General features: G+C 28.7%; 1 protein-coding gene across 3 annotated transcripts in view; it reads right to left on the minus strand.

Annotated features, from left to right (window-relative positions):
* Positions 1–24849, minus strand: part of LOC148228376 (protein qui-1) — a 171159-nt gene that overhangs the window by 78268 nt on the left and 68042 nt on the right. For all 3 annotated transcript variants that reach the window (XM_088200422.1, XM_088200423.1, XM_088200424.1), the window contains exons 4-7: positions 16545–16667; positions 15115–15290; positions 14865–15037; positions 450–627 (exon numbers count right to left, since the gene is read on the minus strand). In XM_088200422.1, coding sequence (XP_088056548.1) covers positions 450–627; positions 14865–15037; positions 15115–15290; positions 16545–16667 — 650 coding nt within the window. The remainder of the gene's footprint in view (positions 1–449; positions 628–14864; positions 15038–15114; positions 15291–16544; positions 16668–24849) is intronic.

Raw genomic sequence — 24849 nt, forward strand, 5'->3', positions numbered from 1 at the left:
GTAAAAGCATGGTCTGGCTCTACCTATCTTCGAGTACCGGGAATTCCCGGAAATTTGTGTTTCGAGTTCCGGGAATTACAAAAACCAGAGACTTCAGAATCCCTAATACCTACATAAAATATTTACAATTTTATTTTTAATATCCATTAAGTGAAATTTAATAAATAATTTAAGTTAAACTGTCAACATATATTATTAAACGTAAGTGAAAGTGTTATTAAAAAATAATAAAATAATAGAAGTTCTATGCCCAGAGCCTTTAAATAGTACGGCTGTGAGAATAAGTATGCTTTGGGGCCTATGTAGCTCTTGAAAATGTCTTGCTACCGATATAAAATGACCGTAGGGTAGAGATTTGATAAATTTAAGAGCAAGTTCAATTTTGCCAGGAGCAATAAAATTCAACAATACAGTTATTACGCCAGAAAAAATAAATAATCAATACTCACTTTATATAAATAATATTTTCCTCCAGAAGAGCAGCTTTCAATCGATCGTTTAATTTGGATAGTCTCTTCTTTGCTAATTTTTCGAGTAATCCATCTTCTTGGGCTTCTTTTGGATTTATCCATTCCCTCATCACGACAAGAGCTCCCCTGTCGGTCTCTTTTTCCGATTGAATAAGATCTGTGAAAGTATTATTACGTCGTAAGTAAACAGATAATATTATAGCTAAGTAAACTAACTAAGGTAACCGAAAGCCGGCGACGGTAGTATGTCAGACACGAGATAAACCAGAATTAGAAGGCAATGAAAGGATACCCCAGATTTGGCTATCCACGGTACTAGTGTTTATCCAAATAAGTCCTTAGGGATTAAGTGCTACTCGAGGCAAACCATTAGCCCTCCGGATAACGACGCGACATTATTTTCATGGATAATCCGCGATAAAGAGACGGACGACAACATTTATTTTATAATAAAAAATACAGAGTGTTGTATAGTTTACATAAAAAGTACATGTATATAATTACATATAAATATAAAATAAGTTAGGGGAAACCAGCTACAGAGCCAAATATCTACATATTGCTCGATTGCTATTTATAGTTGAAGAGCTGTGATTTTAACTATAACTTTGTTTGATTTTAATTGAATTATTGTTGTTCTACAAAATATAAACATGAATTCTAGAAAACATTATCGTATATGTACATATCCCGGGAATATTCTCGAACGTTTATTAATTACATAATCTTATTCAATGTAAAATATAATATTAACGAGGAGTTTCAATTAAGATATGATATATTTAAATGCACGATTGTAAAGCAAATATAGTTTACACGGGCACAACACAAGGTGCGGCTTAGGTTATTGAGTTACAAATATAAATTATTCAACCATAAAATTTGCGTCATAACACCCCAAAAACCGTTATAATGGGATACTTCAGATATCAATAATTAGTTATGTAATATGATATAAACTCTATTAATATTATTATTTATAAAATCACGCGGTTGAAAAATTTGATAACATTTATATAAAATTATTATTTAACTATATATCTGAGAACGTCTATGAAGTATTCTTATTTATAAAGATAAAGAACGGAACTCAAATTCTGCATTGCTTTAACTTTTAATTGCGAATTCTTCCCCTCGAATAAAAAAATTCAGATAACCATTCAAATTTTTGATGTAGGGCTATAAAGCAGCACGAAATAAAATTTAATTATAATTTCACATAGACATAAACACTTTTTGCTTATACAGGCTGGGACAATAAAAGCTCTTAGTTGTAAAATATATATAACTTTTTATATCAAACATTTTCATTATAATAAAAATAATCTATATTTATTTTTTTCTATAACTTTTGAGTATTTTCTGTATATACTTATAGTCGAAAATTGGCATTAATTATTTTATTTTATACTAAAAGTGTCAATAAACGTATCTACATACATCAAACATGTGATATGTATATCATTTATCGTTTTTAAAGATTTAGTCTATCCGCCTCTGTGGATTTTCCCTGAATCTAAATGTCAAATAAATTCATCTACCTTTTCAATATAAGCGTATGCAAGTGTGTTTGTGTGTTTCAGTGCAAATACTTGTAGATAGATGTGCGTATGTACTATATATCTCAGTCAGCAGTTTCCAACTTGTGTTCCGCTGAACCTCAAGGTTTAATTTAAGAAGTTTAATATATATGTTTTTTAATGCCGTTCCTAGAGGTGTTTATTATTTAAACAAAAAGCAAAAATCACGTTAAAAATATTGTCTGATAATGAAAGGATAACAATAGATTCTTAGAAAGTAAAATACTGTTTTGCGCATACAATTTACGAAACTCTTACAAAACCATACATTAAAAACGTTGTTAACAATATGTTAAATGATAAAACTTGTCAACAAATAAATGTAGTCTCATTCAGAGTTTCTTATGTAGCAAAATATTTTGAGCTCAAAAGTTGTGTTATTTCCAGGGCCGCCCTGGGAAAATAATGATTCCGGGCCTCATAACAAAAATAATATTAGGTACGAGGTAGTCCTTTCTAAACTAAAAATAAATATAAAAATTAGCCACAATGCGACATATTTTATGCGAAATATTTTAATTAGGCATTGAAAATTATTAAAAATATAAACTCATAATATTTATCTGAAAATTAGCTGTATTTTCTTTGCTGCTCAGTGTTTCTACATAGTGAATTTCTAGTCCAGGGCTTGCCATCGCGGTGAAAACGCTCAAATATCAAGTGTTTATATAATATATAGACTTTTTATAACAATATTACGAATGAGAATCGAATAAAGCACATCTAAACCAAATTTTGCCGCATTATTTTTTGCATTATTATCTCTTCTCGTGTCGGCGCCTTCAGTGCGAAAGCGCCGACACGATTTTATTGCTTTTGACGTGAATTATTGCCTTCTGAGGAGTGATAATAGTTTTCGCGCTCTCTTATTGACCAAAATAATATCGGTAAGAATAGCTATAATATTTTCAAAACATAGTATAAAATCGAAATGCAGACAAACTGTGGAGCAATATGTGAGATGCGATATCTGTCTCCAATTCTTCCGCTTATTTCCACCTGAGAGATGAATTGTCTTAGTTTGTATTTTGGACTTGACCTAATGAAAGTTCTAAAACTATAATTAGTTTTAAAACAGCAAATGAACGTTTCTAAACAGTCAAACTGAGCTTCATAGATATTTTAGAGGAGCAAATTACCGCCTATCAGTTAAATTATATTTTCACTATTAGAAATATAAATCAACTAGGGAAAATGTAGGTGGATTAACAAGCGAAAATATTACTTTAGCAAAAAATACACATTCACTGTAACATTTATACATCGGATGTAAATGAATAATGATAAGTTGGTAAATATATATATGTATATTACTACATATAGAAAAGTTTAAATCATATAATACCTGCCAGATAATATATATCTACTGGTGAAAATGTATACCAATATGATTTTATTAAAATGATAAACTGTTTCTTCTAGATTTTCTTTTGGGAATAACCACATAAAACTGATTGTGTTATTTATTTATTTTGCGGCATTAAATCTAGATGGCAAATTACTGATAAAACAATATATAAAAATAATAAATTTATATAATTTAATAGAATTTTAATAAAACTATAGAGTCGCAGCAAAAACTAGAATCTGTCCCTTTGATTAATAATGTTTATTGTAAAAGTACTACCAAGAAAGTGAGTGGGTACTTTTGAAGGCAATGTTCCACTCCTATTATTGTATGTATAAAATGGGCTGAAGAAACTTATACCTGAAATACACCAGTATATATTATACATCCTAAACAATTGTAGTTTAGTTCAGATTCATTATTTGAGGTCGGTTTTTAATTTTTTAATAAATATATTCTTGCTATGATTCTTTCCAGAGTCGGGCTCCTCAAGGAGAAAGGGCCCCGGGAATTTGTTTTCTCTCCCCTCCCTCATGGCTCATGAGTATCCTTTGAAAAATTATATTAATTAATGTAAAGTTATGATTAAAATAACACAAGTATTAGCTAGTTGCATATTTAAATTAGATGGCCGTACCCCGAATAAGTTTTTGTCAGATTCTTACACGATAAAAGAACCAGTAAATCCTGAAGAAGAATGGTAAATGGTTGAGTAACATTGCTTATTTGAGGCTATATTCATTGGGCGCTGTTTTTATTTTTCTTCATAAAAAAAAATAAACACTGTCTGGAAAAAGAAAATTTAATATTTTAGGAAACTGTGAAACAAAAAAAATTTAATGGATATAATGTATTATATTTTATAAAAAATACAGTGACAACAAATTAATGCTGTCCTGTATAAAATATATCAATCAGAATAACTATTAATCCTTTTAATGATAACGAAAAGCCAGAAGATCCTTCTAATTTAGAATATACAAATCTCGATAAATAAAATACTTTTGTGTGACTTAAAGGAAGAATATATGAATTTATCTAAAAAGACAATTCCTTACGCGAAAGCAAATTTTTGCTTTCAACAAAATAAAATAAATAAGTTGGATGTCATTCGTATTGATAAAAAATATTTTTTCAATCCTCCATAATAATTAATATTTTTTTCTTTCAGTTCTAAATAAATTTCATTTTTTAATTAAAAGAAAATATGTTGAATGCCGCTGATTTAAAGCATACCGGGTCAGTTGCGGAAATACCCGTGCCGATATTTACAAACGCAAAAGACCTTGCGATTTAGTCAAAAGCTCGTGTTTTTCGTGAATAGCTGAGGTAACAATATCGACATCCTGAATACGTTTCTGGTTAAATGAGTTCTCTCCTTCTCTTAAATTTTGTATTAGGCTGACCACAACGGATGTTCGAGTTACTGGCGAAGGGTTTTAAAAATGCGTTATTCAACCAGACATGAATGCTAATTATTTCACTGGAGATGAAGCTTATATTTATGTTGAATTTGGTCATGAATATTGACATAACAAAATAAAGCTTATGAGCATATTGTTTTTAATCTATTTATAAGAATCTAATTTTAGTTTATAATTTAAATTATATAAAACTTAGCCACGATAAAACAGTTAAAGACATTACTTATATATTGATTCGAAATTACATAAGCCCTCATTTTTTCAATATTAAATCGTGCTTGGAATATCTAAGTAATGATTCTAATCGATCATTTCAGATTATGTTTCCCTAGCTATCCTTAATTTCATGGATGAATATTGAGGTGATTAATTAAAATCGTGCTAGGTCATAACTTACATGATATAAACCTTATAGGTATAGGTAACAATTATAGCATCCCACATAAATATATAAATATATAGATATATAAATAAAATATATTTTATTTGCATTTTGTATTATTAATTATTACGTATCTATATTATAAAATGTATTAATTTAAAGTTGACTCTTACAAATAAAATATAGGTAAAATCCAAACATAAACGTTAAAAACTAACCTTAAGCTGCAAACACTTTTATTTTTAAGAAAAAATTAAAGAATAATAAATTGTAATATAATAAATATATACGTTAATGTAAGACACATTAATTGAAAAATGTAATACTATTAAACAACAGAAGAATGTTTAATCATAAACCTTGGCATTTTGTTTTAAAAAAAATTAATTTGTTTGTGGAAATAGTTTTTTAACCTTTAAAATAACTATGGCCAAATATCGGCCTATATGTATTAGTTATGCAAAACTACGACGGATTAAAAAATTGGCTGTGCACTTTTAGAAACAATTTTTTTAATAGACGATTTTTTATTATTATTTTTATAATTTTTGTATGATATGCCTTTTATTATTTTACACATCATAGAGAACACATATTTTTTTCCTAATAAATAGTGAAAGATGTTTTTTTTATAAAATCGCTTGGAAGTTTTTGCATATATCATATAAGAAAAACCAAATCAAAAATCAAACGATGGAAAAAATGTGTTTTTTCGTAATTTTAAGTAATAATGTTTAAAATATCACAAAATACATAGAGCACATTATCTGCATAGTCAACAATCAAATTTAAAGACGGATTATGAATATAATTGAATTTAAATCTCTACAAGCCAAAATTTGTTTGTTGTGTTGAGCTTTTGAAAGATGTTGCTGAGGTTCGAAAGAAATATTATCTGTCGGTAATCTAGTATAGTGATTTAATTACAAAAATTGTAAGAGCAGAAGGTTTTTTAATACATATTTTGTCAATAATATTTCTATCGGTGATTGAAAACTATTTTAAATGGTACTACCCATGATATAATTTTCCAATAGTTTTTTTTAGTAAATTTGTGACTTTGTCATAAATTTTAATAATTGTTATTGCTAGCATTTTTTTTGTTGTACGGCCAAATAATGTATCGGATTTTTTTTGGGTTTTGAGGCCGAGGGGTGTGACCTTGCAGCCAAACCAGCATCATAAAAGAAGCAGAGAAACAGAAGAAACACAATGGAGTCAAAGCAGCAAAGACAAACCATGAGACCGCAGCGACACGAGAGCCATTAGTGGATCGAAGAGAACACATCGCGACAATCATAGCCGACAATAATACAACTCAACTTCCATGATCGCCTATTTTAACTTCGCCACCTGAGAGTGGCATTTAAATTTATTAATATATATGTGGTAATTTATATTTTTTTATTATTAATATAAATAGCAATTATACTTTAAACTTGTACTTATTTTGCAATTAATAACTTCTCGCTATTATATTTTAATAGTTTTATATTTTTAATGTTTCTTAGAATAATGTACCGTAATGTAACCATAATGATTACAATAACTTCATTATAATACATTTAGCACATTAACATTGCGAAATTATTGTGAATTCATAACTTTAATAAAATTGCTGAATTTTATTGAAGTTATTTATTCGCTTTAATAAAATTGTCTTTGACCGAATACATAACTTAAATTATTATTAAATTTTAAGATATGTAAAGATACAGATAAGCACAAAACATATTATAGAAACTATAGTGAGCGTCAATTAAGTTAGTTTTAATATTATAGTCATTCGATTGCTTTTTTAGCACCCAACGCGCGTAGAATTTTCAATAAAATTTGGATGATTAATGATGTAGTTGAAAATCAATTAAAATACCTCGCTTTTATTTTTACTATTCTTTCTAAATATCTCTTTTTGATTTTTAAAACTTACTGATAACGATTATATCTAACGTATTTACATAATTTGTCTTACTAACGAACAACAACTTGGTATATCTAGTAAAGTATAAATTACATCAAATCAGATATACAGTTAAGGCCTTACTATGTACTTTATTGCTACTTGTTTTTTTTGATGCATAAAATGTTAGCAATGGTTATTATTAAAAAGATTTCTGGGGCAAATAAACTCGATAAAAACCCAGCGTTCAAGTCATAATTGCAAAAGAATACATAGATTTCGCATTTTATTACCATCGCGTCGAACCAAATCTGCCGCAAAAATCGCTATTGCGCGTTTCCAAGCTTTTGCCGCATGCTTGAAAAAAATACACAAAGGGCGAATAGGAAAGCCCTACTACTATAACGACTACTACGCCGTGCCATACATTTACATTTTTTTACGCAGCGAAATTGTATCACCACTCTGCGCTATCCGTCACGCTTCGCTCGCTCTGTTTACACATCACGTCTTATTTTCCCCCTAGAACGTTCGACTTTTTCACAGAGCCAAAAACATCCGATCATGCAAATACAGTTTTGTAATATTATGTATCAGAAGCTTGTGGCTGATAGTTATATTGTTAATGAAAATTTCATTAAATTTCAAATTACGCTACACAAAGCCCACGTTAATCGGTACACCACAATCGTGATCAAATAAGAGCAGACAATATATCTATCTACATATATACAGCCTAGATAAGTGCAAAGGCTAACCATAAACTAACATTAAAATATTAAAAGTTACAGTATATTATGAGAAATTTTTAAACGATGTAAAACATACACAGTTTATTTGTTCAATTTTTTAAATATGCTTGTAATAAGGATTTCTATTGTAGATTTCAATTTTATAACTTAAAAATACAATATTTATAAAACTGTCAGTGCGAGCTACAAATGACATTTGCTTTTAATTATATGATACAAAGAACGACTGTTTCTCGTTTGACTAGAATCGTCAAAAAATTATCAATTACTTTAAACTAGAAATTCAATATAAAAATGTGACAGTAATAACTGGCATTTCTTTGTTTTGAGTTGAACATACGATTAAATAAGTGTTGTATTTTTTTGATGCAATGAAAACAATACTAATTTGTATTCGTGATTTAATACCAAATATAGAATTATCATAAGCTTGCAATAAAATATCCGATTTTTTCTTTCTATTTAAAAATCACATCAGCAACTTTCATCCAACATGTTTTTTTGCTTATTACGCGTTGATTGTCCGGCAGTCACCAAGAGACTAAGAGAGTATGCGATCTGCGTTGCGTCGCTTGGCCTCTATTTGGCGGTTATTGAGAATGTCTTTGGATTGCTCTGCTCCTTTTGATTATTGCTGATTATTATGTATCGCCTTGCATTTTTTTGGCAAATACATTTCTTTAAATTTTGCTACTCATTAAGTGCTTATTTTAATTATACCTGCTGCTAAAATAATAAATAAAATATGCAATTTTTAAAATATAATATATATAAATCTCACTTCAGTCACATAAACATCACAATCATCAATCATATATTTTTTAAATATGTCGTAATTTGAACAAACAAGTTTACAATTTTCTACGCACTCCTTTATCATTCTTTCGGAAAATCGTAACTGACAAAAAATAAGTAATATATTTTATTAGAATAAAAACATCAATAAATTATGAGAGCTAAACTCGGATTATTTTTGACCGAAATGACTATTTATTCTCTCCATAATATCAGCTTTTTCATGCAGAAAAATATTGATGGATTCTATTTTGTAATTTCGAATTACTTTAGCTGATTTAAGACATTCTTTGATATGATTGTATATTATTTAACATTTCTTTTGCCCGAAACCATAGATCACAATAATAACACAATTAGGGATGTATTACATAGCAATAATTTATTATAAGCAAGGGATTTTTTATTATTAAAATGAAAAAATAATAACGTACTATTTACATATACATATTCAAGACAGTCAATTAAACTAAATTTTTAATATAGATTTATTATGCTTATATTGATATAAATGCATATAAAAATAAATTTAAATAATGTTTAGATTTCTATTTAGTCTGAAATTCAAAGACTATATTGAGTTTGGTTTTAGTTTCGTCCGAAAATAAAAAAGCGGTTGAAAAGTCGTTCTTTAATATTATAAATATCTATGATTTACATTAACATATGAAGTGAGATAGATAAGTTCGCTTAGTTGAAATGAGGTAAACTTTAAGCGAGTTTCAAAAATGTATGTATTATAGAGAGAGCTTTATAAAGAGAGTAAATTTTATTCAGAGGCACCTTAAATGTAAAAGCCCTCAAACTATCTCGGAAATGATGTCAGCCATCTAACGTTCTCTTTTAAAAACTATGTTTCACTAATGGCATGTACTTATCAGACGGAAGTCTGTTGAAAACGATAATCGACACACTTAATATCGAAAAAGTAGAGAAATTTATACAAACGAAAAAACAACTCGCAACTAGATGTACATTTCGAGTATCCGAATTTACCATACCACGACAAAAGTTTTACAAAAATTGGATATCAATAATTCTGGAGAACTAGCAAATCTCGTTGCCTTTCTTAAACAAATATATTGAAATCAAAATAAAGGAAAAAAGCAGCATTAAAAAAAACATAATCAGATGTATGTTGTTGTGTAATAAAATAAAAATAACTATATTTAATTTACAATTTTTGTAAGCTTTATTACTACCTCAAAAATATACATATATATATATAAATATAATCTGTTAATATAAGCTCATTATTAACGAATTAAGGCGGATGTGAGCTCGAGGTAAGGGGAATAATGGATATGGTAAAATGAGCAATGTCAAAGCTGACGAAGATTTAAAGTAATATAAATTATAATGTCTTTAATTTAATCTTTCGTTTTAATAATATTCGTATATGGTTCAAAATATACTATGGGCTAAAGAGATACTAAAGGTGGACGCATTTAAAATGTAGTGCTGTTATTTTTAGTAGAGAAATAAAACCTATGTCTGGGAAGAGCTTTAAATCTAAGAATAGTTTTTGGCAATATGAATAAAGAAATTACTTTAGTCCTTTGAAAATATATCGCGGAGGAAAACAATAACATACTGGGAGCTTCTAAGGAACAAGAGAAAGGTGACCCTCACCCTTTATCTTGTTCCTACCAGTTTATCTATTACCCCTTTCGGTCTCCAATTGACAGTCTTTTATTTGTAAATATATAACAATAATAACATGATAATATTATATGTACAAATATGATGAATTATTGCAAATTAAAAAATTGAGAAAATTGTATTAATATATTACGAGATAATATGTTAAATATAAAATTTATAAAGTATTGTTCATAGAAGACGTTTTAAAATTAAAATTTGTTAAAAGCTTATGTCTGTGCCTTTACATCAAATCCTTTTAAAGTTGAACAAAAATTTCGTATTATTAATCTATATATTAAGCATGAAAACCAATACAAGTATTAACCTTTTATTTATGTTTCTTAAAGTCATTTTTATCAACTTTAGTGACGAATAAAACTAAAAATGATTTATTTAATATGTTCAGTTTTATTCGTAAAATTCTATTTATAACCAAGATCACACCCTACAATGTCAAAGAGAAACAAATTGGCGGAGAAGATTGTTTAATTATCTGAAGAAGAGACAAAGACCGTGGAAGTTATTAAATTGATACTGTCATGTCGAGCGCTACTACCTTTGTATGCTTATGACAAGTTTTGAGCACTTGTGATTAGTCATTAAAATATTTCAGCAAACGTGCAGAGAACACAAACTTTTACATGACAATAAAATATGTCACGCCTAACTTATCGAGAAAACAAAAATACACGCACTAGGTAAGTTTTAATAATATAAACTAAAAAGTTTTAAAAAAATGACTACAAAGTTTAGCGTAGTGCAAAACCATACATCCTAAATTATTGTTGTTCTTAAAGATTTTTTTCTAGGCTTATAATTATATACAAATAACATTTTTTATTCATATGCAGATTTACAGCGATTGTTTCACAAACAGAAAAAAACGATTCTTCGAGCAGGTAGCGAAACCTATAAATCAACTTTCTATATTTAACGCAAATATATCGACGCAATTACTTGCAGCACTAGAATTTTTTTATTAAAAATAACAGGATTTCAGTGCCGCCTAAATATCCCAGGATTTGTCAAGGAGTCAGAATTAGTCTGCTCATATTTATGCAGTAATATAAGGCGAAATTCCGTTTAAAAACCTTACATCGACTATACATTAAGATGCTTTGTTTTTCACTTTGAACCAGCTAGGACTGAAAATACATTTCCTTATATAACTTTGGTTATGGTATTGTTTATTTATTTAATTTATTAAATAAGACAAAATATGAATGACTTTAATATGCAGTATCCTGTATACAAACAAGTATGTATATATATTTTTTTATTATTATTTTTTAATATAAAAGGCAACAAGTAATATTTTAGACTGACAAAATAATTTTAATAAAGGCGTTTGTTTTTATCCATATGCCCGTGAGGCTTTTCCTAAGAAAAGTTCGAGCAATTCGCCACTGTAAAAAAATAAGTATGCAAAATAAGATATTTAAAGCGTATTAAAAGAAAAGCCGGCAATGCGGTAGAATATATAAATACAAAAGCTCCATATTACATCGTGTATGTGTGTGTGTACGCATTAATTAAGACCTTTCCGAATTAATTTAATTTTTAACGACATTCCTACAGATGAACTTTTTAAAAAGACATTTTCTGCCGTAATTTAATAACGATGTCGGGCGAACGCCTGTACAAGGTTTATATCTCTTTTTTTTTGTAAATAGGAACAAAAAGAAAAAAGGGAAAGAAATAGGCGGACCGACCGACATAAGTCAACTTTCGGAACAAAATGAGCGATATTTTTTTTTTTTTGGGTAATGGACTTAAGCAAATTTATTTTCACTAAAGGAAAACACTCTTATACGTCACGAAAGCTTGAACGAAAACATTTTACACCGTGCATATTTTCACTCGGGGCCATTAATTCGTTTGATGGGACCAAGGAGCAGCAGCACCTTAGGCTAATGCGATTTTAATGAAAAAATCTAAATTTATCTTATTTTAAAAAGTGAATGTTTTTATTTTAAATATATAATTATAGCGGTGTTTGTCTTAAACATAAATAAAATAAACATAAAAGTCTAAGCGATTATGAATGTACATATGTGTTGCGTTCATAGCATTGCTTTCCCCAATTTATTCTATAAAATAAAATACAAATAAATCTTTAATGCATTTAATTATTGCTATATATCTGTCAATACTGTTTTGCTTATATTATATTTTAAAACTGCTCTAATTGTTAGAAACGGGAAATGAGTAACGCACATATTTTTACATAAATACGCACTACGATGAGTTAACGTTACACATTCTTCACAACAGCAGCTCTAAATTAAATAATAGTTTGCTTAATATATATATTACTATCGTTGTAAAGTTATTAGACTCATTAGGCATTATAATTGACATGTGTAGTGGTGATTTTATAACAGATGTTGTTTAACATACATTTAATGAATAAAGATTTTATTCCTAACAAATATCAATGTTTTATTGTGTACCATATATTATGCTAATAATTTTAAAATTAAATCAAGTTGAGTTTTAATAATAATATAATATATTTAGTTGCATTTTCTAAGATTACTTTGTTGGTGTTTTAAAAGTGGCATTTCAAAAATTTTCCAAGCACCCTATAAAGTTCATAGAAGCGTAGGTACTAGTCTGTAAATGGCGTATGAATCTAAGGAAGTGAACATTTCATTTCAGCTGCACATAAAACGTCATAAGATGTCGGAAATGAAGTTAGCACTCCTACCTACATTACGCGAGAGCTTCGTTACTGTGAAAATATATAATTTCATTTCAGTTATATAAAGTGAAATTCCCTTGCTGGTCTATTGATCTCAACTTTAATTTTAAAATAATTTGATTATTCCGGTATTTGTGTGCGCGACGATGATAATAAATTAAGGGTTGATCTCGAGACGGGGGGTGTCGTTAGGAGATTTTGGAATTTTCCGCGTCGGAAGGCTCATATATTACAACTTTTTGTCGCAGGGCGCAAAAGAACAAGAGGAAATTTTCTTGCTTTCGCGAGGAAATTAAACCAATTTATCAAGCGTCAAAGATACGCACTAACGTTTGCTGCTCTTTTTTAGGGTATGCCATTTAGAAATTTCAAAATATGTTTTAACACTGTAAAATGAATTTGATTGAAACAATTAATACACTTTAAAAATATGAATATTTTATGTAATAATATGGAAAATGTAATTTATTACCAAAATAAAAATAAACAAGATGTCTCCTATTTTAGAAAATTAAAAAAAAAAAATTAACTGCTCAAAATACATTAAAAACAAAATCAGCAATCATTTCACGACAATGCAAAATTAAATAAATCAAGAGAATAAATAAAAAGAAAACACACAAAAGTCCACAGGATATTAGCATTTAAAGGTAACAAAGAGAATTAGAAACCCTCAATAATTTTCTTTCCAAATCAGACGCAATAACAGATAATGGGTCAGAGACGATAGAGACATGATTGAAGCTTTCGGCGATCACTTACTTTATGCAATTAAATCATTTCACAAGAAAGACACGTGAAAAAATCAGAATGTTGACAATGAAATCTACGATTTTTTTAAATGGACCTCTTTAGATGTAAAATCATTTTAAAAATTCTTAATAAAAGAAGTAGAATAAGTAATAGAAAATTATATGAAGGCTTAGAAGACACCAAGATATGACCTTATAAGCGGCAGGCTGATAAAATATTTGCCGGTGAAAATCATCAGATTAATGACCATCCTATTCAACTGAGTAATTAGATTAAACTACTCTCCAAAAAATTTATTGAAAAATTGCTCAACTTATAATTATTTTACTGAGCCAGAAAAAGAACCAGTTGACAAAAATATTATAAAAAATGTTATTAAAAATATTCGAACCATAGAGCAAGTGAAAATTAAGATTAATTACAAACAATATAAAAATATTAGCTTTTTATTTTTATCAAAAGCATAGATAATTACGTAAATATAAAATTTAATGTTAAATTTGTATTAAATATTTCATCATAATGTCTCATCAAAAGCTGTAATTAAAACACCGCCATTGAAATCTATCGAGCTTAATGAAAGTGCTTTATCAACTAGCTCTAGTAACTTGACCTGAATTTACTGCAATCCTGTCGACATGCCTCTCATTCAAGCTATACCTGATATGAAGTTTCTTAACATTTTTCATTAGTTATTAATCTAGTATTATATTTTATGAACCATTATTTTTTTATTATTTAATAAAGTGAATCAATTATTAAAATAACCATAACATTTAAGCCATTTTAAGATAAAAATATATAGAGAAAATCGGGTGAATAAAACATACATCCCGCATATTTATCACAAGTTCTTTTATATATATATATATATAATATATAATATATAGAATATATCCAAGAGTACGTATTTTACTTACACATAAAACTCCGAAAAGCTTTCAAAGCTCCCACCGCAAGATGCCTCATATTGAAATTAACCGCCGTTATTTGCTCACCTTGGCGAATATCAATGGAGAACTTTGAATTTAGGTTTCAATTCCAGCATTTTGTGCTTAATATACTAGCTGTATTTACGTGTGTATGTATGCGGATATTTTAAAGGAACTCACCTATGGCTAAATTACAGTGCCTTTCCATCTGACTTTGAAGTAGCTCGCTGTACTTTTCGGTCGAGCTTTCCACCAACTTATCGTCTTTCAAGATGTTTTCAATACATTTGGATAGCGCGTCTTGTGCCTCTTTCCTCTCTTCGTATACTTTCTCTCGGTCTTCCTTCAAATTCCTGAAAAAAGTTGTGTGTTATACGTTTGATTTTAAGCACACGATTGAAATAAAACAAAGCTTGGCTTGTGTACTTACCAACCCTTTCGTTTGTCGATAGAATACGAGTCTCCCTCTTTCGCATACCAATCCTTTAAGATGGATTCTTTTATGCCGAGAGAATGGCATTGTTTTAGGATCGTCTCAAACTCTGTCGTTTCTATGATCGGCGGTAGTACTGGTAAACTTTTGTAGCTTTCGCTACTTGATAGCCACTAAAAGTAAATACAATACATGTATATATATATATATTTAAAAAAAAAAATATAACTCTTTCTAATATATTATTATTATTTGAAAGACAATCAAAAATTTAAGATACAAAATCAGCCACAACAAAGACCCTTTACTCATTTCTTCATATACATAAGAAAAAATGTATCAAAAATATGCTGTTTTTTTATTTTTGTTTCTGGATAAGGGTTGTCCACAAAGGCCAGTTCATAGATCGATGCTGTGAAACGAGCTCTTTGACGACGAACTTATGTTAATGAACTGTGATTTTGTCGCGTATACTAGCAGAAGAAAAATCAAGTTTAAGACAAATATTTAACAAGCAAAGAAAAAGCACCCAAAATTTATACCTATTCATTACAGTCTTTGTATATACTATACAAATAAATAAGTTATGGTTATTACAATATAAAATAACATTATAAGACGATATTACTTATATTACATTAAGGTTTAGTCCTACTTTGTAATTAAGTTCAAATCGATTTCGTGTATAATTAGGTCATCGTTAATTCTCTTCTGAACACGATTACTCCAAATAATTATTACTACCTGCTAAATCTTTAAATTATTGCAAATCTAAATAATTTATTTATTTACCAATCAGGTAATGTATTTATGTCACGTTCTAAAATTTAAAAAAAGTATAAAAGAAACAGATCAGTACATATATTAAAGCAATACAAAAAAATATTCGTATCATTGAAAATGTATCTCTCAATTCAATGATATGAATATTTACGTGTCCCAAAATATAATCAGTTTTTAGATTGATTAGATTTTGGGACACAAATTTACAAACCCAACTTCGATTTCGTTTACAGTTTATGCGTTTTGCAGTCATTTCATGACATGTAAATATTGAGTTTCAGCAAAACCAAATAAAACCTATTCCACCGGTTATTGATACGACCTATTTGTATCGGATATACGAGCTGACCGCATAATGTCGTGCAATCTGACGTAATATCGCAAACATTTAATTTACAACTATACGTTCAATACCAGCTGCAATTAACCGTGTTATTTGATCTCCCATACTTTACATACCTACGCTAACGTTTCTGTGTCTATTATGTGTAATGTTTATCGTGGATATCGGGTGTTTGCGTTTCGCGAACCGTGGTCGTAATTGGCTCGTAAATATTGCTCGAAAATCTAATGGTTCATAATTAACAAAAAAATGCGCTAAACTCGCCTCCAAACTCGAAAGTGTACAGATAAAATTACTATACCAAAAAGAAGCATGCTCTCGACGTTTTGTGGCATATTTTTATCTCTTGCAGATGATCTTGTAACAAATGAGGCTCTTCTGACTCGACCTCGCTACATCCATAATGCATATCAACCAATTCGATCTGAAACAAGAAGAAGTATTTCTTTATATATTGTTATTAATATAATACAAATACAGCGAATAATAAATCATTTATTTTTGAGGCACATTTATTTATTTAAAATTTCTCAGCTTTTTACAATGTGGCATAATGTAATACATGCTTTCGATGATATAATTCTGCGCTAAAATCACCATTTACATAAACAAAATGTGGGATGAGAACATTCAGAATTAGAAATTGCCAGACTCTAAAAAATAATCAAATACGTTTATCAGGCCCTCTAAAATATGACATAATAAACGGTTTGGGATTTACTGTACAATCATTAAATATAAATCCAGTAAAATATTTTTTGCGTATTTTAAAAACAATTTGTCTAACACAACTGCAAATTGTAAGATGTAATGCACTTTCAATTTAAACGAATGAATTATTACTATCTCGCACCAAAATCTCTTAAAAAATCACTAAACCACGTTATATTTATACTCCACATTTTTATTTTTAAGCAGTTTTAATATGGTTCCAAGAAACGGTTCATTTAGCAAACACATTCACAATAAAATATGTAAAACAACACAACACTAAAAAATAATATAGATTGTAAAGAAAATCAGTTTTGTTGAGATTTTAAGAAATAAATCTTACAATCGTATAAAATTTAGTCCTATCGAGATTTAATCAACCTCTATATTCACTCGCGAAATGGAAAAAATATATGTAAAGCGAATCTAAAGAGATCGATCGCAAATAATTATTAACAGAGATTCCTATCTTGAATTCGATTAAATTGTGTTGAGGACTAGAAAATATATAATAAAAATATAAGTGAATAAAATCTTATCCCACTATTTTCATTTATAATACTTAAATTTTAAGAGGAAAACTTGTATTGAAAAACTTGTCACAATAAATACTTCTTAAAAAAACTTTTACGGTGGTCTATACCGTTTATAAGATACACGCAGATGCTCTTTATTTTTATTGTTGTTCGTATATAGAAAATGTGTAGTGTAACCATTAATACAATTTAAAAATAGTACAAAAAATTATGTATCTAAAATTAAAAATATAAATACTTACATAAATAGTAATGAATGTTCCATATGTTCAAATGTACTTGTTCAGAAGTAGCGTTTTGAATAAATCAGATGTTGAGAGTGCTGAAGGAACCATTATAATGTACGAGGCGTGCGATAAGCAGCTTTTTATTTTTTTAAACATTCCCAACATTCATAGCTATTCGCGGATGAACGAATAAATGGAAATTTATGCAATATAAAAATTGAGTCGGAACGAAGGTTTTCTTGCAACAAGAAAGTAAGGCTGTATCGTGTACATAAAATATTATTTATGTAGATTCTTGTGCGAGATATTTTTTTTTAAATTCCATTTGATGTCATTTAAAATATAATATTAAGCACTTAAAGAACGTATTTTTACATATATTTAGTATCTAATGTCATAAATATTATTACATGTAAACCATATAATTTAAAAACATAACTGTGTGTAAGAGCACTGATGAAACGATAGAAAAATAAGGTTTAATTAAAACATTATGGTGATGGTGTATGTTAACTCATATACATATATGTATTATGTTTGTGTGTTTTTTTTTATAACGCACGTTAATGTCAAAGCGGCAACTTGACGTCCCTGTAAAAATATGAGTGTATTTATAAATATGTATGTATGTAGAATCAAATATGAATTTTTACTTATTCATTGAAAAAATATTTGACTTTATTATCAATACATTAATGAATGATATAAGCAATGTCTATGTTTAGAATACTTATTAAATTATATAATAATATTTTTATATAGAAAATCAATATAAAAGTGTAATATAATATTAATAAATAGACTATGAATCTAGGATTGCTCTCAAAATCTTGCTGTCTTTACTTGAATTTTACTCTACTGATTTTCCTTCTTTTAATATAAGGTTGTACTTAGCTTTCATATGAAATTTTATTTCGACTTTTGTTGTTAGTTTTTTTAATCCGGATATTTTTCTGCACGTAAATTATTTTGTATTATATATCACATATTTATTATTTATCCGTTTTATCATCTGTGTCGACAACTTGTGGTTAATTATAGTGTAAAATAATCAACATTTTTTTGCAATACAATGATCCAGGCACTGTCCTCAGATCACGTTCCTGAATTTTTTACACCGGATGGTGAAGCTGAGGTTATCCATAAAATTATCTTTGATTATAACAATTTTGATTGGAAGGGTTTCGAGAGTATTGTCGAGTCTTGTATAGTAGTTGGGCGACAAAACTATACCCCAACAGTTAATTAAACTATCGATGATGATACTAATTATTTAAAAACTGATAGTATCAATATCGAATCGTAAAATGTTTCACAATTATATTAAACTTACTTCATCTATTATTAAATTATTTGAAATTAAAATATAAAATAAAAAAGCAGTGGCAAAAAAATTTATTTCGGCAATTAAAAACTTTCGCGATAAAATTCAGAGCATTAAAAACGAAACGTGGTCGTGTAAACTTGAAAAGTTAAAGTCAGCAGTATGGAAAGTAACTAAATCGCTTAAAAATAAACACACAGGAATTTCACGGTTAAAATCTGGAAATATCATAGTTGACACGGATCATGATAAGGTAAGGATGTTAGCTGACGCATTTTCTGTAGCGTACGAAGTTACTAAAAAGCTTAAACACTAACTGAATCCGCGTAAAATTCCAGCAAGGGTTTCTCAAGGAAGTTTGCTCGGGCTATTCCTCTTTATCTTGTGTACGACCGATATTCCAAAAATAAAATATACGCGTTTATCTATGTACGCTGACAATTCAGCTATTTTAACTAGTGCATACGGTCTTAAACCAATCGTCAATAAATTACATAAAAATGTGAAAAATTAAAAAAAAACAATTATTATAGAAGCAATTATTTTTACAAAATATAAAAATAATTGCTTCTGACTTTTCCTAAATGAAGAGGGTAATAATGTCTCTATTTATCCTGAACTAATTTCATAGTAAAGAATAAATATGTAGCTCAATAACAATGCGGGATAAATCAATGACATTTACTTATCTGGCTTTATCTCTGAAAATTATTTATTTTAGTAAATATTTTTAAATATCCAAAAATATATTAACACTAAACAATTTTGCCATATCATCTTTAGTTATAAAAATATATATATAAATGTTTTATTATTTTTTAGAACGGTAATACATTTTGATTAAGAAATATTATAAAAATAACCAGCGAATACACAGAATGGTCCTAAAATATTTTTTCCACAACGTAGCGTAGATTAATATATAGATAAAAAATATATAACAAAGAGATATTATGTTGTGAGAAATCATAACAAATTTACCGCTGCTATATAAAAATGTTTAATATCTAGTATTTATGATATTTTTCTAAAGCATAACGTAAATATAATTTATCACAAGATATTGTAAATTAAGGAAGCGAGTTTGGAACTTATTCCAGGTATGTTTATGCTATGTGTTAAACAACTAGCAAATGGGATTTTTCTACTACATCTTAGAAGTTCGCAAACTAAAATATGATATCAGATAAAATATTAAGCTTCATTCCATTAAGAGCAAAAAGATAAATACGTACGTTTATTATGTTACGTTTCAGATCTATAAAAAATAAACTATAATGATAAATGCGCAAAACCATGTTTTTTAACTTAATAAAATAAAAATAGATGCTTACTTAAATATTTTTATATTTAATTACGACCATTATTTTAATGACGAGTCTTATATTTTGACTAAACCTAGATTTATTTTTGAACACAAAACACGCCGGAACAATGATGGAAAATTAAGGTCACTCTCTCTGCCTTCGCAAACATCGCGACGAAATTTAAATTAAATTAAACACGAATCCTTATTGTGTGTATCTTTCCTTATTTCCCTTTTTATATATTTTCAAAAATCCCTCGCTTAATTACAAAGTTCCATTGAAATCAGGCTCAGGTTCAGCTTTGCTGCGATATCAGTGCCTCACTACGACGACGGATTAATTAAATCCGGAACCGCTCGTGCATGACGTTATCAATTACAAACCATCGATCATTTCCGATAACCCTTGGCCCAATCCGAATATAATGTCTATATATAAATTTATATGTATAAGCACATTGAACAACAATTGAGTTGTAGTTGTAAAACATATATTTTACTATTTATTTCTCCTACATATCTATCTATATCTATCTACATACTATCTACTTATGTATTATTTTAATTTAAGATAACTGAAGGCTTACATAGAAAAATAATTAATTATAGTTTATAATTATTAAAATATATAGCACCGATTTTAAATATGGATTGAAATCCAGTGTCTCACTATTTACTTAGTAGTTGTTAATTGTGTTCATTTATATGAAATGCAAATTAAACATGCTTGTAAAAATATGTATTATATTGAACAACGTAACAAAGGCTTTTATTATGTTATATATTTAATTACATAATATATAATTATTATTTATGGATTCCATAATAAATACTATTTTACGATGTTTTGTTCTGTGACATACTTATTAATCTTGTAACTTTTCCTATTATCGACAAAGGTCCTTAGTAAAATCGGATTAACTAATCAGGCGAAACTTGAGGTGTACAATGGCGAAACATTATTTAAAATGATTGACAAGGTTTTAAAATATTATAAGATTTATGAATTTTGATGGATGAAGGCTTGACACCCAAAGCCATATTGTTTATTTTTGACTTGCTGTTTCGCTTAACTTATTTTTCAATTAATTGTATTTAAAATACAGTAAATGGATAATGCAATCTTAATATTCAGCAATGATATATGTACAATATATTCTTTAACATGCTACTTTGACAAGTTACAGCTATTGAAAAGCATATATACTTGTATTTAACTCAAGTTCTTTATTTTATGACATAGCTTTCGAATGCTCTACAAAAAATATATTTTTTTAGATGCTAAGCCGAACGTCGTATATGTATGTATTATATAGTTTAAAGCGATTTAAAAGCAATCGCTGAGAGAGAAAAAACGCCCTAATTGAAATTGAGCCGCCTTTAAAAAAGGTGCCCTTATAATTTGAAAGTGATTATTCATCCTGATGTCGCTCCGTGTCGTGTTTCCTTCGCCAAAGCGCCTTTGTACCGAGCTATTGTCGAAAGTTCCCGGCCTTGCTGGCGAAAAAGCTCGACGGAATCTGTTCGTACCCATCGCCTTTGTGCACGCGTAACAAAATGGCCGGCCTTTACATACTTGTAATTACCGAAAACGTTTCGTCAACACGAACGGGAGCCATTGTCAAAGACGCCTTGTCCGTCGCGAACGAAGGATAATTTGTTTGCGAGGGCGTGTTGCTATTTCAAGAAAACCATATTGCCGTAATTGTACTCCGGTTCATCATTGTTAGGGAATTTGTTATTGTTGTCAAGGTTTAGACTAACTAGTTGCCGAGCTAGTTTATACTAGGGTCTATGGAAAGGAAATTTTCTCGTAGTATAATTATCCTTTTCAAAATCCAGGGTGTTTAAGCATATAATGTAAATAAAGCTTCCAGTACTGGCTGCAATAATGAATAAAATAAACAAGTTGTTAATGAAAATATAAGCAGTTGATCCTGCATATATGTACATAGATTTATTATATAAGAGAAAATTTAATAAAATTTAATGAAACCGCAATAGTTATGCGTAGTCTGCTGGTCAAATTATCGTAAATTTGCCGATGGTCTCAGATTTTGAGTTTAAATCTTCGCTGTTTCTGTGCTGATATTTAACTGCCAAAATACAAATTCAAATATTATATTTGAAGTAGAGTATTGGTTTTTATTTTGACGCTATTCTGCTTATTTATACATTTTTCTAATCAATCGGAGCTGATGGGGCGTGAATAGAACTTGCAATGAAATGCCATTTATAATGTACTTGAATATCGGCTAAATAAATTTTTAATAAATTATATTTTTTTAAATTTTACTTATATATTAAATATAAAACTTTCGTTTAATTTGTACATATTTTATGTACTCTCTAACGATGCTGTTTTACTTCGCACGAATAGCACAAGACAAAATAGTCCTGACTTGTAAAACAAAAATAAAAAGTATCCACAGATGAAAACTTATCGTAATTATGCAGCTATCATTCAGCCAATCGCTGCAGTCGCTTCTTAGAATGACGAAATACGCCTTTAGAAAGCGACGTTCGCTTGATGGGCATTGTCCAAGGTCGTATTGCATTGCAACTGGAATCTTATAGATCCGTTGATTTATTATATCCGTGACTGTTTCGCAATAAATAAATGACGGGAAATTTTTGCTGTAAGAACCAAACTCGGTGTTATTTATGTGATTTTTTGCTAATCGTAACGAGAACTATATGGTCTGAAATTCTTTACGCTATTGTCTTGTTTTCTTGTTATTGGATGACTATTTTGATCACAGTAAATTAACGCAAGTTTTGAGACAATCACCCTTTTACATAATTAAAAGCCTTTTTAAAATAAGTACAGATGCCATCTACTTGATTGCCTATATCGAGATTTTTTTGTCACAAAATTATAAATACAGAGCATAATATATTTAAAATAATTTATTTCATTTACTACTTTCTATTCCGCAAATTTATCTACAGCACCTTATATATTTTATTAATATATGTATATATCAATAGATTCATAAAATGATGACAACTAAATGTTTTAAATTTAATAAGTAATTTTATTATACATGTGTCTCGATAATAGATACATTTTTATTTTACTCTCAAGTCTAGAATTTATGTAAGGATTTTTCAGACTTTGTTACAAGGATTTTAAAACTGACACAGCCTCGCTATAAGCTAGTCAAACTCCATATATATACCTAGCAAGCTTATCGATTGATTCCATCTAAGTGCACTTAGTAAGTAACTACGGCAAAGTCATACAATAAGTCCAAACTATACCGAAAACCACTAGCGTTTTCTGTAAATCCACTTAACATTGAACAAGTTTTGCTACTAACAGGTTTATAGGTAAATTTAAAATCTGCTTTCATTACAGTACATTTTTTGTTTAAACCAGTTTTGTTTAAATAATAAAATATTTTAACTATCTTTATAATACATGGTACAAATTTCATTGATGTAGTACTGATTATTATTTCTATTTATCTCTCGTTGCAACCTGACAGGCATAATCTCACTGCGTCACAACTTGGTAATACCTTGAAAACCACTAGACTTTGCAAACTAATAATTAGTGACATCTATATAATTAATTATAAATAATTATGTGTAATATAATTTACAATTAATATATGTCACTTTGCAGCTGGAATGTTTGCAGACATAATTACAATTTTGTGTTTGCAGTTCTTTAAATTTTACCGACTACGCTATTCCGACCTAAAATAATTAAACTTAAAGTGTGAATGTAGCCGTGAGTATTTAAAAAAACTGCATAGTAAGGGGTCAATCAGATTTTTGACTCATAGACAGAAAAAAATAAGTATGTGTTTATTGGCCTACTTTTGTTCACTATAAACTGGTATGGTATAGATTTTTTAAATCTAAGATAAATCAATAGGTAAATTTAGATTCAGGCATATGAACTTTTGAAACGAAAACTAAAATACATTGTCCCATTGAAACCTTGAACTGTTGTTGCAGTATTAATAAATACAAATCGTCCCATAACCTAGGTTATGTTAGGTTAGGTTTGATCCTGAAAACGTATCATCTAAATAACCACTAAGTGCACAAACAGTGACTATATTTTCAGTTATTTCTTGGGTGATAAAAACAGTTTATAATTAAAATATCTAAAAATAAATCATAGCCAAATACCACCCCAGGTAAATGGTAGTTTATAAAGTCTACTAAAAAAGGAGGCTTTGAAACATTTTACGTATAAACAACGATAGATTTTTTTAATAAGCAGCAAACTATGGTTAACGTGTATTATATAAATTATTACTTTATAAAGTTGCATAAGACTTTTAACAATAATTAGCCTTAATTACGTTTGAATTTATATAAATTTATTTTTATCTTCGTAATTTAGCTAATAAGCGAGAAACAAGTCCTAAGGGAGCGATGATGAATCCCAGTTAAAATTACCCAAGAAATCGTCAGATGCAAACCTAATCTTATTATATTATGAGTGCGATGCCTCGTTTTCATCACGCCGAGCCGACGCTAAC

The sequence above is a fragment of the Plectrocnemia conspersa genome, unplaced genomic scaffold, assembly GCF_051122295.1.
Source record: "Plectrocnemia conspersa isolate PC_06_02 unplaced genomic scaffold, ASM5112229v1 ptg000012l, whole genome shotgun sequence".
Taxonomy (NCBI): Eukaryota; Metazoa; Arthropoda; class Insecta; order Trichoptera; family Polycentropodidae; genus Plectrocnemia; species Plectrocnemia conspersa.